A 17,024-nucleotide genomic window follows, 5' to 3' on the forward strand; every position below is an offset into this window, starting at 1 on the left:
AAAAGAGTTCCTGACCACTAAACCAGTTCTGCAAGAAATTTTAAGTGGGACTCTTTGGGGAAAAGATGAAAACAAAACAAAAAAGACCAAAAGCAACAAAGACTAGAAAGAGCCAGAGCACATCACCAGAAACTCCAACTCTACAGGTAACACAATTCATATCTTTCAGTACTCACTCTAAATGTCAATGAACTAAATGCTACAATCAAAAGACACAGGGTATCAGAATTGATAAGAAAACAAGACTCATCTATATGCTGCTTACAAGAGTCCCATTTTTAGACCTAAAAACACCTGCAATTGAAAGTAAGGAGATGGAGAACCATCTATCATGCCAATAGTCATCAAAGAAACTAGAGTAGTCATACTTATATCCCACAAATGAGATTTTAAAATAAAGATTTTAACAAGAGGTGAAGAATGGCAACATAACATAATTAAGGGGTTTATCCACCAAGAAGATTGTAAAATATTGTAAATGTTGTAAATATTTAGGCCCCCTACATGGGAAAAATCAAATATATAAATCAATTAAACACAAACATAAAGAAACTCATTGATAATAATACCTTAATAGTAGGGGACTTCAACACCCCACTTACAACAATGGACAGATCATCTAAGCAGAAAATGAACAAGGAGACAATGGCTTTGAATGACACACTGGACCAAATGGACTTAACAGATACATTCAGAACATTTCATCGTAAAGCATACACATTCTTCTCGAGTACGCATGGAACATTCTCTGGAACAGATCACATACTGCGACACAAATCAGCCCTCAACAAGTACAAAAAGATCAGGATCATACCTTGCATATTTTCAAACCACAACGCTATGAAACGTGAAATCAACCACAAGAAAAAACTTGGAAAGAAAATGAATACTTGGAGATTAACAAATATCCTACTAAAGAATGAATGGGTTAACCAAGAAATTTTTTTGAAGTTTCTTTTGAGTGCACAGGGGAGAGAGAGAGAGAGAGAGAGAGAGAGAGAGAGAGAGAGGATCTCCAGGAGGCTCCACGCTGCCAGCACAGAGCCGAACATGGGGCTTGAACTCATAAACTGTGAGACCATGACCTGAGCCGAAATCAAGAATCGAAAATTTAACCAATTGAGCCAACCAGGCACACCTAACCAAGAAATTAAAAAGGAAATTAAAAAGTACATGGAAGCCAATGAAAATGAAAACACAATAGCCCAAAACCTCTGGGATGCAGCAAAGGCGGTCATAAAAGGAACAAAGGTCTCAAATACACAATCTAACCTTACACCTAAAAGAGCTGGAAAAATAACAGCAAATAAATCCCAAAACCAGCAGAAGAAGGGAAATAATAAAACATTAGAGCATAAATCAATGATATCAAAATTAAAAAAAAAAAAAACAGTTGAACAGAGCAGTGAAAGGTTCTTTGAAAGAATTAACAAAATTGATAAACCCCTTAGCCAGAGTGATCAAAAGAAAAAGCAAAGGACCCAAATAAATGAAATCACAAATGAAAGAGAGAGCACAACCAAAACTGCAGAAATACAAACAATGATAAGAGAATATAATCAATTATATGCCAACAATATGGGCAATCTGGAAGAAATGGACAAATTCCTAGAAACATACAAACTACCAAAACTGACACAAGAAGAAATAGAAAATTTGAACAGACCCATAACCAATAAAGACATTGAATTAGTAATAAAAAATCTCCCAAAAAACAGGAGTCCAGGGGCAGATGGCTTTCCAGGGGAATTCTACCAAACATTTTTTTTTTTTAATTTTTTTTTTTCAACGTTTATTTATTTTTGGGACAGAGAGAGACAGAGCATGAACGGGAGAGGGGCAGAGAGAGAGGGAGACACAGAATCGGAAACAGGCTCCAGGCTCTGAGCCATCAGCCCAGAGCCTGACACGGGGCTCGAACTCCCGGATCGCGAGATCGTGACCTGGCTGAAGTCGGACGCTTAACCGACTGCGCCACCCAGGCGCCCCTCTACCAAACATTTAAAGAAGAGTTGGGGGGCCTGGGTGGCTCAGTCAGTTAACCGTCCAACTTCAGCTCAGGTCATGATCTTGTGATTTGTGGGTTTGAGCCCTGCATTGGGCTCTGTGCTGACAGCTCAGAGACTGGAGACTGCTCCAGGCAAATGAAAACCACAGAGCCTGCTGCCTCTTCTCTCTGCCCCTCCCATGCTCATGCTCTGTTTCTGTCTCTCAATAATAAATAAAACATTAAAAAAATTAAAAAATAAAATAAAGAAGAGTTAACACCTATTCTTTTGAAGCTGTTCCAAAAAATAGAAATGGATAGAAAACTTCCAAACTCATTCTATGAAGCTAGCATTACCTTGATTCCAAAACCAGACAAAGACCCACTAAAAAGGAGAACTACAGACCCTGATGAACATGGATGCAAAAATTGTCAACAAGATATGGGAAAACCAGATCCAATACTACATTGAAAGAATTATTCACCACGATCAGGTGGGGCTTATTCCTGGGATGCAGGGCTGGTTCAATATCCACAAACCAATTAACGTGATACACCATGTAAATAAAAGAAAGGATAAGAACCATATGATCCTCTCAATAGATGCAGAAAATGCACTTGACAAAATACAGCATGCATTCTTGATAAAAACCCTCAAGAAAGCAGGGATAGAAGGATCATATCTCAAGATCATGAAAGCCATATATGAAAGACCCACTGCTAACAACATCCTCAATGGGGAAAACCTGAGAGCTTTCCCTCTAAGGTCAGGAACAAGACAGGGATGTCCACTCTCACCACTGTTATTCAACATAGTGTTGGAAGCCTTAGCCTCAGCAATCAGCACAAAGAAATAAAAGGCATCCAAATTGGCAAGGAGGAAGTCAAACTTCTACTCTGCAGATGACATGATACTCTCCGTAGAAAACTCAAAAGGCTCTGCCAAAAAACTGCTAGAACTGATCCATGAATTCGGCGAAGTTGAAGGATATAAAATCTATGCTCAGAAATTGGCTGCATTTCTATGCACCAATAGTGAAGCAGCAGAAAGAGAAATCAAGGAATCAATCCCATTTACAATTGAACCAAAAACCATAAAATACCTAGGAATAAACCTAACTAAAGCAGTGAAAAATCTATACACTGAAAACTACAGAAAGCTTAGGAAAGAAATTGAAAAACACAAAAAAATGGAAAAATATTCCAGGCTCATGGATTGGAAGAACAAATATTGTTCAAATGTCGAAAGTACCCAAAGCAACCTACATATTGAATGCAATCCCTATCAAAATAACACCAGCATACTTCACAGAGCTAGAACAAACAATCCTAAAATTTGTATGGAACCAGAAAAGAACATGAATATCCAAAGCAATCCTAAAAAAGAAAACCAAAGATGGAGGCATCACAATTTTGGACTTCAAGATGTATTACAAAGCTTTAATCATCAGGAAAGTATGGTACTGTCACAAAAACAGACCTACAGATCAATGGAACAGAACGAAGAACCCAGAAATGGACCTACAAACGTATGGCCAACATCTTTGACAAAGCAGGAAAGAATATCCAATGGAAAAAAAGTCTCTTCAGCAAATGGTGTTGGGAAAACTGGACAGTGACATGAAGAATGAACCTGGACCACTTTCTTACACCATACATAAAAATAAACTAAAGGGACGAAAGACCTAAATGTAAGACAGGAAGCCATTAAAGTCCTAGAGGAGAAAGCAGGCAACAACCTCTTTGACCTTAGCTGCAGCAACTTCTTACTTGACATGTCTCTGGAGGCAAGGCAAATGAAAACCACAATGAGATACCACTTCACATGTGTCAAAATGGCTTAAATTAACAACTCAGGCAACAAGAGATGTTGGCAAGGATGTGGAGAAAGAGGAACCCTATTGCAATGCTGGTGGAAATGCAAACTGGTGCAGCCACTTTGGAAAACAGCATGGAGGTTCCTCAAAAAGTTAAAAATGGAACTATCCTATGACCAAGGATTTATCCAAAGGATACAGAAGTGCTGTTTTGAAGGGACACATGCACCCCAATGTTTATAGCAGCACTATCAACAATAGCCCAAGTATGGAAAGACCCTAAATGTCCATCGACTGATGAATGGAAAAGATGTGGTGTGTGTGTGTGTGTGTGTATGGTACATATATGTATTATATATACACATGTGTAACACATATATACACATATATGTATATATATACATACCCATACACACATATATAACAGAATATTACTTGGTGATCGAAAAGAATGAAATCTTGCCATTTGCAACAATGTGGGTAAAACTAGAGTATATTATGGTAAGTGAAATCAGAGAAAGACAAAGAGCATGTGGCTTCACCCATATGCAGAATTTAAGATACAAAATAGATGAACATAAGAGAAGGGAAGCAAAAATAATATACAAACAGGGAGACAAACCATAAGAGACTTAAATACAAAGAACAAACTGAGGGCTGCTTGAAGGGTGCTGGGTGGGGGTGATGGGCTAAAGGTGTGAGGGGCATTAAGGAGGACACTTGTTGGGATGAACACTGGGTGTTATACATAAGTGATGAGTCACTAAATTATATTCCTGAAATCAAAAAAAAAAAGAAAAAAATAAGAACCCCCATATACTGCTGGTGGGAATGTAAAATGGAGCAGTCACTTTGAAGAACATTCTGGCAGTTCCTCAAAAGGTTAAACAGAGAGTTACCATATGACCCAACAATTCCACTCAAAAATATATATATAATCCATGAGAATTAAAAATATAAACTTGTACCCAAATGTTCATAGCAATATTATTTGTAACAGCCAAAAAGTGTGGAAACAACTCAAATGTCCATTAATGGTGAATAGAAAAATAAAATTTCATATACATATATATTGTTATTCAGCAATAAAAAGGACTGAATACTGATACATGCTACCATACGGATGAATCTTAAAAACATTATGCTAAGTGAAAGAACCCAGACACAAAGGGTTATATGATTCCATCTGTATGAAATGTCCAAAACAGGCAAACCTATGAAAGTAGAGTAATGGTTACTTGGAGCTGGGGGCATGGGGGAGAAGGAATAGGAAATGACTGTTAATGGGTACAGGTTTATTTTGGGGGTGATGAAAACATTCTGGAATTAGACAGTGGTGACAGCTGCACAACACTATGAATATTCTAAAAACCACTGAACTGTACCTTTTAATGGGCAAACTGTATGCCAAGTGAATTATATCTCAGTAAACCTGTTTTTACAATCAGCGCGAGAAGGCAGAACTAGCAAAATGTTAACTATTCATGTATCTACAGGAAGGGTAATATGGGTATGAATTCTATCACTGCCATATTTCTGTAGGCTTGAAATTTTTCAAAATGAGATTTGAGAAAATAATGCTAATGAAACGTGATTTGGGAAAACTAGCACTGCCCTCAAGTAACAGGTTTACTTTTTCGTAAGTAAGTGAATTCTATGGTTGGTGGAGAAGGATGTAACCAAAATCAACAGACAACTAACCACAAGTCAGGAAACCTACAGTCAAGGGACACCCACCTGGTTGAGAAGTATCAGTCCATCCCCTCTTCGCTCGTACACAATAATCCCATCTTGTATTGGGGTCTTTGACAAACTTTCCAATATCTTTGAAGAGTTCACAAAAAGACATTTGGCTGGCTCGATAAACAGTGTAGTAGAGGAGGGCAGCCCTCCATAAAAAGGGGTCTTTTCTAAAAAGGACACTGTGAATACTTGCCAGTCCTTCCTCTGTGGGATTGTTTGGCTTTAGCTCATGTTTTTTACGACCAGTCCAACTGTTCCATGGCTGCTGAAGGTTGTTAATACCTCGAAAATAATGTGTGCCTGTGGACAAGAAAAGGCACACAAAAACCAAGAAATGACATTCTCATTTTAACTCTTAGCCAAAAAAAGATTCTACCAACAGTTCTAAAATTAAACTGATGTGTACCTACAAAACAAAGTGGAAAATGACCTGACCCTAAAGCCTTTTGCAGGAGGTACTCTGCCTTCAGAAGGACTACATGTGTCATTAGGAGAGGTAAAGGGAAGAATCACAGACTTTGATATTTGAAAAAAATATGAGACAGCACTTAGTTCAATTTCTTCAAGTTTCAGGTGGGAGGACTAAAATTCAGAGGAGTTAAATGACTATCCATGCTTAATACAGCTACACAGTGCCTGAAAAAATCTAATTTGAAGTAAGACATTACTATCTTGGCTCAAGTGAAACCTAAAATTTTCATTACTTTTTGCTAAATACTGCTAAGAGAAAACCCCATTATAAAAGAATGTTTCTCTGATGCTGATTTCTGATATTACAAATGAACAAATGGAGAAGGGCTACGCTACCTATTTCATGCCTCAGCATTCCCTCCAGCCAGTGCTCACGTGCAGTGGAAACATTGATGGTCAGCGTTGGACATCCATTTACCACTGTCATCGAAGCTCGGGAAAGCAGATCTTCAGTGAGATGTACTACAATCTAAGGAGCAAGAGGAAAAATATAAATATATGAAACAAAACGTAAAGGCTGGGGAGAAGCAGCTTTCACAGGAAACCACAGACCCATAAATCAAGATGTTTTTATTTTGCTTATACCAATTCAAATCTCCCAGAAACCTAGACAATGAAATGCAGGGCCAATCACTTCTGACGCTTCCACCTTTGAGCCAGAGGAACTCAAGAACCTTTCCTGGAATGAAGGAAAGTAGAGGGCCGTGCTCTCAAATACAGTCCCCCCTGGCTACAATGATGCAAAGGAAGGTATACAAGCCAGAGTCCTGTTCGCCGTTGGGCCAAAGCTTATTTTGAACTGGCTACTAACAAGAGGAGCCACTGAGGCAAATCTCTTAAGAATTTTCATAAAACAATTCCAACAATTCCATAAAGTATACAGAAGTGATAGCAAGTAAAGAAAAACACATAGTGAGCAAAATAATTCAATGCAACATAAACTTAGCATTTAGTGAGACTTCTGGGTGACTAATTTAATGAGCAGAATGGGGATGGGAGAACAAAACCTGCAGAGAAAACCAGGTGGCACCGGGAGTTAAAATGCCAGCAGTCAGCATCTCGTGTCATCCCAATTCATACCTCACCCATGCAGCCTTCTTTCATCATGTACTTCCTAACGTGACTCCAGATTCGAGTTTTAGATAGCAGGCTGCCACCGGTGGCCTGCTCAAATTTTTCATAACTTCCATATTTCTGTAAAGTCAGTTCCATAATATTGATGGACTGTAAAAAAAAAAAAAACACAGATAATGCAAATAAATAACCTTGAATTATTTTGAGATGAGTAATAAGCCAGTTATATTCTTATTGATCATGACCTGTTCTGTGTTTATTAATTTCCAAATGAAACTGCAACTGAGGTACCACATCTAATCCTAAACACTGTTCACTCACTGTCACAAGTTTTTACAAACACCTCAGTACTTAGAAATCCTCTTTCTGTGTTTGTTTCTCCTTCACATGCTAAAGGACAAAGGTACTGCATACAGTGTCACCACCTGACAGGCTGAGGAGATAAGGCAGAGGGCTCCTTGGATTCTCTAAGACCATTTGGTGGTTTGGCAAGAGAACTCAGAGTGAAAGGTATGTCTCCAGATTAATCACTAAATTATAACTGCCATTTGGATAAAAAAAATAATAGCCCCAATTTTCAAGAACACAAAAAAAAATCCACAATTCTTCTGTGACAATCTTATAAAATTTGAAGCTTTCCTGGGCTAGTCTTTCACAGAAAACAGTCTCAACATTACTAAAAACATTTTCATCTTTCATTCAGGGAAGGGTACTACCTACTTTTCATTCTTCATTAATTTTCACATCAAAAGAATATGAAAATTGAGATCTTTTCTAAACACAGATATACAGAAAGGAAGACTAAAAAAAAAACCCCTAGTAATGAATCAGAGACCCTTAGTATCTTGAAAAAGCCACAAGAAAGGAAAACATACGGAAGAAAAAGAATCTTCAAAAGGCCTTTTGGGAAAGAAGCTAGAAAATGCAAATATATCTTATAGGAACTGAGAGAGAAGCTAGAAAATTCATGCTATGAAGTCTAGTTTTTTATTGTCAGACTAGTAAAGAGATTGAAACTATAAGCACTAGAGTCAGACTACTTGCATTGCTGCCCTGGTTCTATCCACCTTCTGGCTTTGTGGCCATGGGCAAGTCACTAAACTTGTCAGTAAGCCTCCTCATTTTTAAATGGGGTAACAATAATAATGCCTACTTCATGGTTTTGTTGAGAAAATTTAGTCAATCTTTGTAAAGTACAAATAAGTAGTCAATACCTGTCAATTATTATTACATCATCATCGTCATCATGATCGGTACATTCATTCTTTGTAAATGCCACCGCTGTACATAATATGCTCAACACAAAAACTACAGAAAACGAACACACTATAAGTTATAATACAACATATATATCTCCACTGAAAAAATATGTATTACTAATAAACTAGGCATGTGACTTAAAGTTAGTGTAACAAGAAATGGCTTCGATAGGCTTTGCCTGGCTTCTGTTCCCAAAACTGTTCTTGAAAGCCTTGCAATTCAAACTGTGGTCGAAAGGCTGTGAGCTGGTTTCAAATGCAGAATTTTGCCCCCCACCATGCCTAGTGAATCAGAACATGCACTTTAACAAGATCCTCAGATGACTCATGTGCACGGTAAAAAGCAGCATCTCAGAGAATGGAAATATAGCATAAAGAGGCTACATTTTTTATGACAACTCTGATAATTAAAAGAATAAAAGCACATAATTAAAAACCCATTTCAGCAGATTAGCAAATATTTTTTGCATACCCTAGTCTAATGATCCCAAGTCATCAATATATCAAACACGGTGAGAAGAAGGTAAGAAATTTGGCCTTAATTCCAGGAGAGACAGATGTGGTGCCTTCTATATTGGACTGACATTTAGACCTAAAAAAGGTTAAAGAATTTTTTTAATATAACTTGTAGTTGTATGTTTTTAAAGTATGTACTTAATTTTGGATAAAATTAGCTTTTCTAGCATATGCTTACTCACTAGAAAAACTGTCGTTATCTGGTTACTATGGTAGTCCCCGCTCATCTGCAGGGGATACGTTCTAAGACCCCAGGGGATGACTGAAAATGCAGAGTACAAAAGCCTATGTACACTATTTTTTTTCCTATATATACCCACCTATGATAAGGTTTAATTTATAAATTAGGCACATTAAGAGTTTAACAATAACTATTAAATAGAACAATTAAAACAATACACTGTAATAAAAGATAAGTGAATGTGGCCTCTCTCTCAAGATATCTTATGGTACCATAACCCGCTCTTCTTCTTGTGATGTGAGATGATAAAATGACTGTGTGATAAGATGGAGGGGGGGCGAATGACACAGGCAGCAGCATGAGGCTACCACTGACCTTCTGACGATATGTCAGAAAGAGGATCATCTGCTTCCAGAGAGAGGTTGATCTCAGGCAACTGAAACTGCAGAAGGTGAAACCACAGATAAGGGGTACTACTATGTTTATTACAGCAGATATAAAAGAATTTAGAGAATTAAGAAAAACTGAAATACAGGTGTTCCCTGTTATTGCCAATAAATGGTACTAGAAGGCTATTAAGTGTTCATATTCATTCATATTCCTAATAGGAAACGAAAATTTGACAGGAAGTTTATACTAAAAAGGTACCCTATAAATATAAGAAAGAAAACATACCTTGGCAGCTTAATAACATTTAGGCAACCTTTATGTATGCCTATGTACTAATTTTTTGATTCATCAATGAATGAATAAAAATAGTGGGGGCTGGGGGGGAGGGGGAGTGATTTTTCCATCAGAATGATATACAATAGCACATAACATCCTTCATTTCATCCTGATTTACATGGCATCATAATGGTGGCAAACTACATGGGAGCTTGTGTTAATATGATGTCATGTCCAATCATTCTTTAAAGTGCCTATCCTATTGTTATCTCTACTGATTTCTTTCTTCAACAGTTTTTCAACTGGTACGACCTAGATAGATTTGTCAGTGATCACAAAGATCTCCAGTATCCTTCACTAACCTCAAGAAATAACTTCCCAATCCACCTGCATTATAATAACGCCCAGGCACAGAGACAGAAACAGTGGTTAAATGGGTGAATAAGTTCAAACATTAAAAGAGAGAGCAGAAATGTTGAGTGGTCACTTCATCAGTGAATATTTTTACATTACAATTTCTACTGCTTTATGTAATCTCTTAACTGCAGGCCACAAAAATTTTAGGAGTATGATCTCAGCTTTGGAAAAAGGAAAAGGCAATAAACAATGTAAAAAGGCACAAGGAAGCCTGCAAGAATATACCCAAAGGCTGCTGCTCCTGTTTGGGATGGAGTGATAGATTGCACTGAAGTTTATTATCTGTACTTTTCACAAGTTTTAAAATTCTTTACAATATGCATTTGTTAGTGTTAGGATCAAGAGGAAAAAGTCATTTTTCTTCAGTTTTACTGAGTTATGACTAACAAATACAAATAAAAATTGTGGGGGCACCTGGGTGGCTCAGTCAGTTAAGCGTCTGACTCCTGATCTCAGCTCAGGTCATGATCTCACGGTTCATGAGATCGAGCCCTGAGTCGTGCTCTGTGCTGACATTGTGGAACCTTCTTGGGATTCTCTCTCTTCCTCTCTCTCTCTCTCTCTCTCTCCTGCTCCTCCCCCACTCAGTGTATGTGCACGTGTGCTCCCTCTCTCAAAATAAATAATAAACTTAAAAAATAAAATAATAAAAATGGGGCATATTTAGGTTGTACCATGTGATGTGTTTTTCTAAAGGTGTACAATGTAATGATTTAGTATATGTACACACTGTGAAATGGTTACTACAATCAAGTTGATTGACACAGCTATCACCTCACGTAGTTACCACTTTCTGTGTGGCAAAAACATCTAAGTTCTTAGTATATTTCAAGTATACAATACAGTAATTTTATCTTAATTTTTTTAAGTTTATTTTGAGAAAGGGAGAGAGAGAGTAGGAGAGGGGAAGGTGGGGGGGGAGGGGGAGGGGGGAGAGAGAGAGAGAGAGAGAGAGAGAGAGAGAGAGAATCTCAAGCAGGTTCTGCACTGTCAGCACAGAGCCAAACACGAGGCTTGAACCCATGAACCATGAGATCATGACCTGAGCTGAAATCAAGAGTCAGATACTCAACCGAGCCACCTACAATACAGTATTATTAACTATAATCATCATGCTGTACATTAGATCCCCAGGACTTATTCAGCTTATAACTGAAAGTTTGTACCCTTTGACCTACATCTCCCCATTCTCCCCCACAACCCATTTTTTTTTTTAAGAGAAAAGAAGGGAGAAGTTTATCTGCTCTCCCTTGAGTTCAGAGAATCCATATCTATACCACTTGGAGAATCAAGCTTTCACATACCTCATCCACATGGCAAACTACTTCTAAAAGGCAATAAATTTCATGTCAAATCTCTCTTCTCCATTAGTGTCATCATTTAAGTGAATCAGAAGACATTTCCCAGTATTATTTGGTGGGGAATTAAAACAAGAAGACGCTTAATTATTTTTCTCCAATCATCACTTAATTTTTTTTTAATTTTTTAAAGTTTATTTATGTATTTTGAGAGAGAGAAAAACAGCACACGAGCGGGGGGTGGGGGGCAGAGAGAGACAGAGAATCCCAAGAAGGCTTTGCGTGCTGTCAGCCAGAGCCCAATGTGGGGCTCAAACTCATGAACTGTGAATCATGACCTGAGCGGAAGTCAAGAGCGAGATGCTTAACCAAATGAACCATTCAGGCGCCTCTCCAATCATCACTTTCAATTTGCTATCCAGGATATCATCTTCCTATGTCCAAATATCTCAACCAGTTTCATTGGCTTTCCAATAATTTTCAAATATCAAGGAAAGTCCACTTCAAGTCAATTTAATCAACTTTAAAAGGTCAATCACATAGAATTTAAAGCGCTTTCCCCTCCCTGAGGACAGGCCAGGCCTGAGGCCTAAAGAACCTTCACTGGGAAAGAAAGGTATAATAGTGATTTGATTCTTTCTCATTCCTCCCCGGTTTTCTGGGCCTCTCTTTCCCTTCAGCATACTGCGGGATGGGAGAAAGGAAAAAACAATTCTGAGGTAGCTGGTTCAGCTGCAGCCCTCCTTCCTCGAGGAGAAGTCTGACACAGGCCTATCCTAGCCGGCACCTCCACTACAGCACGGCCACTGCAAGAAGCCGCCTAGAGTGGACTACTAACAAAACTCTGAAATTTTAAAACACAGTAGGAAAAACCAAAAGACTTAACTAATTGTATACCCATTTTATGAAATACATGCAGTCAGTGACAATAATGCTGACAAAAAAGGTTGACAGTTTTTAATGACATGAGAAAATACAGGTATGTAAACAAAAATATACTAACCTCAATTATGAACATTAGGGATGGGACAAGGAAAACACACTAAATGTCCATAGTGATTATCTGTTAGCGACAGAATAATGGGATTTTATTCTCTTCTCTATACTTTTCCAACTTTCTATACTGAACATATATTTCTTTTATGACTGGAAAAATATAATGTTTAAGTGCCCTCTACTTTGTAAACTCCAAGTCTTTCTATTTACCACCTACTTTCTCCCACTTGCCAGTTAGTCATTGATATCCTTTCTTTGGAGTATTTGTGTTTAAAAAAAAGAACACATGGGGGAACAATCTTAACAATTCAAATATTTTTCTATAGATTTTTAGGCAGAGCAGACTGCTGGTAGAGTTGGTATGGCTTGCACACTTGAGGCCTCCTCATGGAGGAAGCAGCCACTTGCCTCAGCCATGTGAAGATCTAGCCCTGACTTACCTATAAATATCAAATGTATTCTCTGCTGCCTTCCAACCATAAGAATAGCAAACACAAACAGTAAGCAATCAGATATTACATAGTTTTACTGATCAGTTTTAAAAGTTTGGAACCAAATCACCTTAATATATAGACAACCCTATTGCCCAGGTCTTAGTTCCCTAGTCTGGAGGAATGTGACCTTGTTTCTTGCTTTTGTGTCCATCTTACAACTACGCCAACTCTTCCATCACCGTGTTAGAAAATGATATAACAGAATCTCCTCTTGAGTTCTATAAGAACGGTATCAGGTAGGATATTTCTTCCTAAAAATGGGCTGAAATATGCCACCAAACAGTTTTGCCTTTTAAAATTGGACCAAAAACCATTATTTTTTTGCTAAATTATGAATTAATACCAGAGTAATAGAGAATAGATAATCAATATTGATATCTCTGCTCATATCAACTATTTCTGAATCCTTCCTCTTTATAAGAGGATGTTCTGAAGCTTTGTATATCTTACAGACATAAAAACAAATAGATTTTCAGAGAGCTCAAACCTAGAGCAAAAAGGAAGTAAATACAAACGAACAATTGTTCAGCATGAAGGAAATGATCCTATCTCTCCCATGATCTAGATATTATTTATAATGTTACATAAAATAAAACATAAAAATAAATAAAATAAAACAAAACATTCTTCGTAATGCTACAGCACTACCACCTCATGACCCTGAATCACTCTTATTCTCCTCTAGGAAAACAAGAAGAGGGGTGCCTAGGTGGCTCAGTCGGTTGAGTGTCTGACTCTTCATTTTGGCTCAGGTCACGATCTCAGTTTGTGAGATGAGCCCCTCGTTGGGCTCTGCGCTGACAGCATGGAGCCTGTCTGGGATTCTCTCTCCCTTTCTCGCTCTCTGCTCTCCCCTGCTCTTTCTAAACTCTCTCTCTCAAAATAAATAAATAAAAATAACAAAAACCCCAGAATTGTATAATCAGGAAGACAGCAAGATAAGAGGACCCTAAACTCACCTTGCCACATGGATACAACTAGGTAACACTCACATCAGTGTAAATAACCCAGAAAATAGGAAGACTCGCAAAACAAACTCCACAACTAAAGATAGAGAAGAGGCCACAATGAAGAGGGTAGGAAGGGTGGAAGTGTGGTAGGGAGCTAAACAGGCCATCTGCAGGAGGGAACCTGTGGACGCAGAGCAGGGAGAAAAACAGATCCTCTCACTGGGGAGCCCACATGGGGAAGACAAATCCCCACATCATTTAACTCAGAAAACCAGAGAATACGAATTTCACTAGTTTTTACAACCAGTGGGACTTAAAGCCTAGAATTTACCATCATCAGCTGGCTCAGCTCTGAGAGAGCCCAGAAGGCAAATGAAAACTGAGTCCCCACCCTTAAGGGGACAGCACAATAAACAGCCCAGAGAGATATACAGAAGCAGCAGTTTGAAAAATGCCTGGGGCATAAGGGAGGGAGAGTTATTTACTAATTGCAGAGCCTGTTCCAGTGGGGCAGATTAAACTGGGAGGCTCCTCCAAGAACAAAGGAGCTGGCAGGGCCATTTCCCTCTCCTACCCCCAGCATAAACACATGCTCCCTGCAGGAATCACCACACTCCCTACCTAACTTGCTTATAACCTACCCTGCCCCCTCCAGCCAGGCCAGCCTCAGTCCCTGTGCTGCAAGTCCCCTCCAGAAGACCAGCGCAAACCTTGCCAACACCATCTGCTGACTGTGAGCTTTGCAGGGCCTCCTGTGGGAGACACATGCACCTTGTTCAAACTGGGATTTATTCCTGGGATGCAAGGGTGATTCAATACTTGCAAATCAATCAAAGTGATATATCACATCAACCAGAGAAAGGATAAAACTATATGATCATCTCAATAGATACAGAGAAAGCATCTGACAAGAACAACAACGATTTATGGTAAAAACCGGGGATAAAGTAGGTCTAGGGGGAATATACCTCAACATAACAAAGGAAAACCCACAAGGGCACCTGGGTGGCTCAGGTGGTTAGTGTCCAACTTGATTTCAGCTCAGGTCATGCTCCCAAGGTCATGGGATCAAGTCCTGTGCCAGGCTCCATGCTAAGCATGAAGTCTGCTTGAGATTCTCTCTCTCCCCCTCGGTCCCTCTCACCTATTTGTTCTCTTTCTAAAAAAAAATTTTTTTTATTTATATAAAAAAAAAAGAAAAGTCCACAGCTAACATTATTCTCAATAGGGAAAAAATGAGAGCTTTTCCCCTAAGGTCAAGAACAAGACAAGGATGTCCACTCTTACCACTTTTATTCAACATAGTACTTAAAGTCTTAACAACAGCAATCAGACAAGAAAAAGAAATAAAAGGCACCCAAATTGGTAAGGAAGAAGTAAAACTTTCACTATTTACAGATGCCATATTATATATAGAAAACCCTAAAAACTCTATCCAACAACTATTAGAACTGATAAATGAATTCAGTAAGGTTGCAGGATACAAAATCAATGTACAGAAAGCTGTTGCATTTCTATACACTAATAATGAAATAGCAGAAAAAGAAATTAAGAAAAGAATCCTATTTATAATTATACCAAGAATAATAAAATACCTAGGAATAAACATAACCAAGGAGGTGCAAGACCTGTACTCTGAAAACTATAAAACACTGACTGAAAAAAATTGAAGATGACACAAATGGAAAGACAGTCCATGCTCATGGATGGGAAGAATGAATATTGTTAAAATGTCCATACTACCCAAAGCAACCTAAAGATTTAAATTTTTTTTTAACGTTTATTTAGTCTTGAGAGAGAGAGTGCAAGCAGGGGAGGGGCAGAGAGAGGGAGACACAGAATCCGAAGCAGGCTCCAGGCTCTGAGCTGTCAGCACAGAGCCCGACGCGGGGCTCAAACTCACGAACTGTGAGATCATGACCTGAGCTGAAGTCAGACGCTTAACCAACTGAGCCACCCAGGCACCCCAGCAACCTACAGATTTAAAGTAATCCCTCCCTATCAAAATACCAACAGCATTTTTCACAGAACTAGAACCAACAATCCTAAAATTTGTATGGAACCACAAAGACCCCAAATAGCAAATGCAATTTTGAAAAAGAAAAACAAAACTGGAGGTATCACAATTCCAGTCTTCAAGTTATATTACAAAGCTGTAGTAACCCAAACAGTATGGTACTGCTACAAAAATAGAATGGAACAGAAGAGAAAACCCAAAAAGAAACCCACAATTATATGGTCAATTAATCTTTAACACATGGGGCAAAAATATGCCATAGGAAAAAGACAGTTTCTTCAACAAATGGTGCTGGGAAAACTGGACAGCTACATGCAAAAGAATGAAACTAGACCAATTTCTTACACCATAAACAAAAATAAACTCAAAACACATTAAGAACCTAACTGTGAGACCTAAAACTATAAAAATAGTAGAAGAAACCATAGGAAGTAATGTCTCTTAACCACAGCAACATTTTTCTAGATATGTCTCCTTCTGAGGCAAGGGAAACAAAAGCAAAAATAAACTATTGGGACTACATCAAAATAAAAAGCTGCTTCTGCACAGAAAAGGAAACCAACAAACCAAAAACAACCTAGTGAATGGTAGAAGATATTTGTAAATGACATATGCGATAAAGGGTTAGCATCCAAAATACATAAAGAACTTATACAACTGAACACCAAAAAATCCTCAAAAATAATCCAATTAAAAATGGGCAGAAAACATGAACAGACATTTCTCCAAAGACGAACAGCCAAAGGACACATGAAAAGACACTCAACATCACTCATCATTAGGGAAAGGCAAATCAATACCCCAATGAGATTTCACCTCACACCTGTCAGTGTTTTAAAATAAAAAACACTTTTTCTGATGGAAAGATGGCAGCATAGGAGGACACTGGGCTCACCACATCCTGCTGATCACTTAGATTCCACCCACACCTGCCTAAATAACCCAGAAAACCACCAGAAGACTAGCAGAAAGGACTCTCCAGAGCCAAGCATAGACAAGAGGCCCACAAAAGAGGGTAGGAAGGGCGGAGAGGCGGTGCACACTACACGGACTGGCAGGAGGGAGCCGGGGCTGTGGAGGGGCAGCCCGCCGGCAAGGTAGAGCCCCCGAGTCTGACTTGCAAAAGTGGAGGGGCCAG

General features: G+C 38.6%; 1 protein-coding gene across 5 annotated transcripts in view; it reads right to left on the reverse strand.

Moving 5' to 3' along the window:
* Positions 1–17,024, reverse strand: part of KIAA0895 (KIAA0895 ortholog) — a 75,671-nt gene that overhangs the window by 13,982 nt on the left and 44,665 nt on the right. For 3 of the 5 annotated variants that reach the window (XM_045495318.1, XM_045495313.1, XM_045495315.1), the window contains 3 exons: positions 7,099–7,242; positions 6,355–6,487; positions 5,542–5,847 (listed from right to left, as the gene is read on the reverse strand). In XM_045495318.1, the coding sequence (XP_045351274.1) occupies positions 5,542–5,847; positions 6,355–6,487; positions 7,099–7,242 (583 nt within the window). Of the gene's footprint in view, positions 1–5,541; positions 5,848–6,354; positions 6,488–7,098; positions 7,243–8,823; positions 8,847–17,024 lie in introns of those variants that run through there. The other 2 variants (XM_045495317.1, XM_045495314.1) reach the window with 2 other exon arrangements.

Source organism: Leopardus geoffroyi, chromosome A2 (genome assembly GCF_018350155.1).
Source record: "Leopardus geoffroyi isolate Oge1 chromosome A2, O.geoffroyi_Oge1_pat1.0, whole genome shotgun sequence".
Taxonomy (NCBI): Eukaryota; Metazoa; Chordata; class Mammalia; order Carnivora; family Felidae; genus Leopardus; species Leopardus geoffroyi.